This window comes from Lactuca sativa, chromosome 7, assembly GCF_002870075.4.
Source record: "Lactuca sativa cultivar Salinas chromosome 7, Lsat_Salinas_v11, whole genome shotgun sequence".
Lineage (NCBI taxonomy): Eukaryota > Viridiplantae > Streptophyta > Magnoliopsida > Asterales > Asteraceae > Lactuca > Lactuca sativa.
Window position 1 is genome coordinate 80,917,073 of NC_056629.2, and position 4,466 is coordinate 80,921,538.

Consider the following 4,466-nt stretch of genomic DNA (forward strand, 5'->3'; position numbering starts at 1 on the left):
TGTATAGTTTCAATAAAAAAGTTTTTGCTCTAACAATAAAGAATAAGAATGACTTTTTCAAATAAAAAGTCATAGGTTCAATTTTTATTACAAACGTAGATGGTAATTTATGAGTATAGATTAGTTTTTCATTCAAAAAAAAGATTATTCCAATAATTTTTATAAATTTTTATACGAGAGAAAAATAAAATACACCTTTCAATTAAACAAACATCATTGTTGAACCTGAAGGATAAAAGAGTACAATATTGACTTATAAGAAAAGCAAAAAGATTTTTCAAATTACCCGGATTAACTGGAGCAAAAGGTTCTACTTGCTAGAAGTGGCCCTCGCACACTCAATTCCTGTATCTCATCCAAATCGCACACACATATGGACACAATCCACAGTTGGAAGACAAGGTCATCTCGAGACTCGACTGCCCTTAATCAACAATCACCTCTTCTTCAATCTTGAGTCACATCCAATCTATACCCAATTCATAAAAACCATCGATTTCTGTCCCCTTTTCTTCCAAAACCCTCAGAGTTTTGATCTTCTCCGTACAAAAATGGAGGGCACATTCCTCCCAAACAGACCAGCTCTCCCTCTCCAGTTGACAAAACCTACACAATCAACCCAACAACAAAGACTCGGATTCAATCCAACAACTCTCCCGCCACAACCACCGTCTCCACAATCTTTCCCCATTGATCCTCTCGTCCAACACCTCATTCACCTCTCTTCACCGCCACCGACCACCACCCACAAGCAGAAACCTATACGATCAGTAAAATCAAGCAACACCCACATCGAATTCCCTTCTACTCGCAGTTACTCAAAAAAGCATGCCCCCAATCGAACACATTTCAGGAAGCCTTATTCAAGTTCACTCCTTACCCTTGAAGACCCGAAAGTTCAATTGGCGGGTATTGATGGTGATGGTGATGGGTCGCTTGATTTTCTTTCAATTGAGTGTAAGTCTATGCTGGATTCTATCTTGGAACAGTCTTCATCCAGTTTACATTTATTCTTTTATTCCGTTAAGTTCAAGTTGATTGAACTCGATTTGGTTAGCCTATTAAAGGGTTTAGATCGTTCGGGTAACTGGGAAAAAGCCCTTTCTTTGTTCGAATGGGTACTGGAGGATTCAAGGACTAATCAAAGCTTCAATATTGACAACCAAATGATCGAATTAATGGTCAAAATCTTGGGTAGGGAGTCACAACATACGATCATGTCAAAGCTCTTTGATAAGTATGGTGTTGGGGATTATTCTCTAGATGTTCGTGCTTTCACTACTATTATCCATTCGCATTCATGTACAGGAAAGTATGAAAAAGCCATTTACTTGTTTGATCGCATGAAAGCAATTGGACTTTCCCCAAATTTGGTCACTTACAATGTAATGTTGGATGTTTATGGGAAAATGGGTCGTTCTTGGGACAAAATCTTGAATCTGTTAACTGAAATGAAAACCGAAAAGCTTGAATTCGATGAGTTCACTTGTAGTACAGTGATATCCGCATGTGGTAGAGAAGGTTTATTAGAGGAAGCAAAGACATTTTTCGCAAGTCTAAAATCTCAAGGCTATAAACCAGGAATCTTTACCTATAATTCTCTACTCCAAGTGTTTGGGAAGGCCGGAATGTACTTAGAGGCATTAAACATCTTGAAAGAAATGGAGGAAAACAATTGCACACCCGATTTAGTCACTTATAACGAGCTTGTGGCTGCTTATGTGAGAGCAGGGTTCCATGAAAAGGGGGTTGATTTAATCAACACAATGGCTCAAAAGGGTCTAAAACCGAATGCAATCACGTATACAACGGTTATAGATGCATATGGGAAATGTGGAAAAGAAGATAAGGCGTTGAGTCTATTTAATGTAATGAAGAAATCCGGTTGTGTTCCTAATGTTTGTACTTATAATGCGATTCTTGGAATGTTAGGTCGAAAATCAAGGTCCGAAGAGATGATGGAGATTCTTCTCGATATGAAATCGAATCGAATTTCACCAAATCGTGTCACATGGAACACGATGCTTGCTATGTGTGGGCAAAAGGGTATGCATCTTTATATGAATTGGGTGTTACGTGAGATGAAAAGTTGTGGTTTTGAACCCGATAGGGACACGTTCAACACATTGATAAGTGCATATGGGAGATGTGGATTGGAAATTGATGCGGGTGAAGTTTATCGGGAGATGATTAAAGTCGGGTTTAATCCGTGTATTACAACTTATAACGCGCTTTTGAACGCCTTGGCTCGTAAAGGGGATTGGAAATCTGGGGAATCGGTGATTCTAGACATGAAAAGTAAAGGGTTTAAGCTTAGTGAAACCTCATATTCTTTGATGCTTCATTGCTACTCAAAAGGTCAAAACTTTAAAGGGTTAGATGCTATGGCAAAAGAGATATACGAAGGGAAGATCTTTCCAAGTTGGATGCTTCTTAGAACCCTAATCCTCGCAAATTTCAAGTGTCGATCGCTTTCCGGGATGGAAAAAGCATTTCAAGAATTGCAAAAACATGGGTACAAACCGGATCTTGTTATATTCAACTCCATGCTTTCGATTTATGCAAGAAACAAGATTTATGATCGGGCCCGCAAGATTCTTGATTTGATTCATGAAAACGGATTGCAACCGGATCTTGTGACTTTTAACACATTAATGGATATGTATGCAAGAACTGGCGAGTGTTGGGAAGCCGAAGAGATTCTCAAAAGTGTACAAAATTCGGGTAGAAAACCGGATCTTGTGTCATATAACACCGTGATTAAAGCGTTTTGTAGGCAAGGTTTAATGGATGAAGCTAGAAGGGTACTTTCGGAAATGACAAATAACGGGATTCGGCCATGTATTGTTACATATAACACATTTGTTGCGGGATTTGCGGCTCAGGGTTCGTTTTTAGAAGTAAACGATGTGATTAGTTATATGATTGAGCATGATTGTAAGCCAAATATGTTAACTTATAAGACAATTGTGGATGGATATTGTAGAGCTAAGAAGTATCAAGAGGCGTTAGAGTTTGTGGGGAGTATTAGAAAAATGGATAGTTCGTTTGATGAGCATAGTTTGCAAATGCTTGCTTCTTGTGCTCGGACAAATGTGTTATGACGATTTTGCCCTTGAAATGTTATTCGTTGTTTTGTGGGTTGATGTTGCTTTTGAATATATTGCCCTTGCAATGACAAACTTCCATGGTGTTGTTTCTAGATTTGAAGGGCTTGCAACGGAAGGCAAACATTGAAGATCACCAAAGGTACATTTGTGAAAGGGAAAATTGTGGGAAATAGCAATGTACTTTACTCTTACCCATAATAGCAACATACTTATATCTGTTTGACCTCAAAAGTCAAAGCTTCAACTCATTAACTCTTATAAATATGCTATGGAGTGATTGAAAATCTTTATCTTTTTTCCAGTTATTCTGTTACTTTATTCATCAAATTATATCACTATTGAGTTAAAGATTTCTTATAAATAAAAATATACATCTCATTCTTGTTATGAAACACCTCTGTGAAACTATAAAATTTTCAACTGATTCAAGTAAGGCTGGGTTTGTTATATGTGACTGGAAAAGCTTTTTAAGGCTATTTTAAATGATGAGAGGGCATTTATGTCTTTTTCACAGATTAGAGACTTAGAGCTTGTTGTTGTCCCACCTTTTTACATCTTTTTGGACGCGATAAAAAGTTGCAATTTCTTGTAACAGATTTTTAACCAATTTGTTCTTTGCAGGAAATAAAGCTTCAAGCAAAATCAAAGGATGAAGGGTTTTGTGTTAGAGTCCAAGATTTCAAAACAAAAGTTATGTTTTATTTACTTATTGGTAAGAAAGTATCGGGTCTCTTTTTGTATTTAGAGGTATGTTTATTTATAGATCGGAATTTTCATGTAAATGTTTGTAATTTATACCAAGAATTATGGGCTTTTTGGATCATATTTGTGTGTGATTCATTTTACATATGCTTTGCCCTTTCATCTTAGTGAATTCCCGAACAATAATGTTACAAAAACGTGTATCTTATGCAATAAAAATTATAGATTGTTTTTTAGTTTTTTTTATGGTACTTGGTGGATCGTGTGTGAATTTAATCAAATGACCAAATTCAAAGCTGTCGTACAATAATCTGAAATTAGATACATGCTTAAATGAGTCGGTTCATACAATTTTGAGTATCGACATTTAATGTGTGTGTTGGAAGATAAAAGTATTTGTTGGAAATAGTGCTTTGTCACAATTGTTTGTTAATATGAGAGTTACTTTTGGTTATACACGATGACAAATGTAAACGATATCGACAAAAGATGAGTTATAAAGATCTAGTTTGTTAATTAATTAAGTCTTTAATTAATTAAATGAAACTTGTAGATCTATAACGACTTAAATGTAATAATCAGAAATTCAAATAAGTATCAAACTTAAGGATAATTACTTTGTGATCAAGTAATTATCCTTAAGGGTCTAATCTT

General features: G+C 35.9%; 1 protein-coding gene across 1 annotated transcript; it reads left to right on the plus strand.

Moving 5' to 3' along the window:
• The first annotated feature begins 314 nt into the window (after positions 1 to 314).
• On the plus strand, positions 315 to 4,052 carry LOC111913999 (pentatricopeptide repeat-containing protein At2g18940, chloroplastic). The gene is made up of 2 exons (XM_023909737.3): positions 315 to 3,249; positions 3,732 to 4,052. Exon 1 carries the CDS (start codon positions 552 to 554, stop codon positions 3,102 to 3,104), a length of 2,553 nt encoding a protein of 850 aa, XP_023765505.1. The 5' UTR covers positions 315 to 551; the 3' UTR covers positions 3,105 to 3,249; positions 3,732 to 4,052.
• Positions 4,053 to 4,466: the final 414 nt, after the last annotated feature.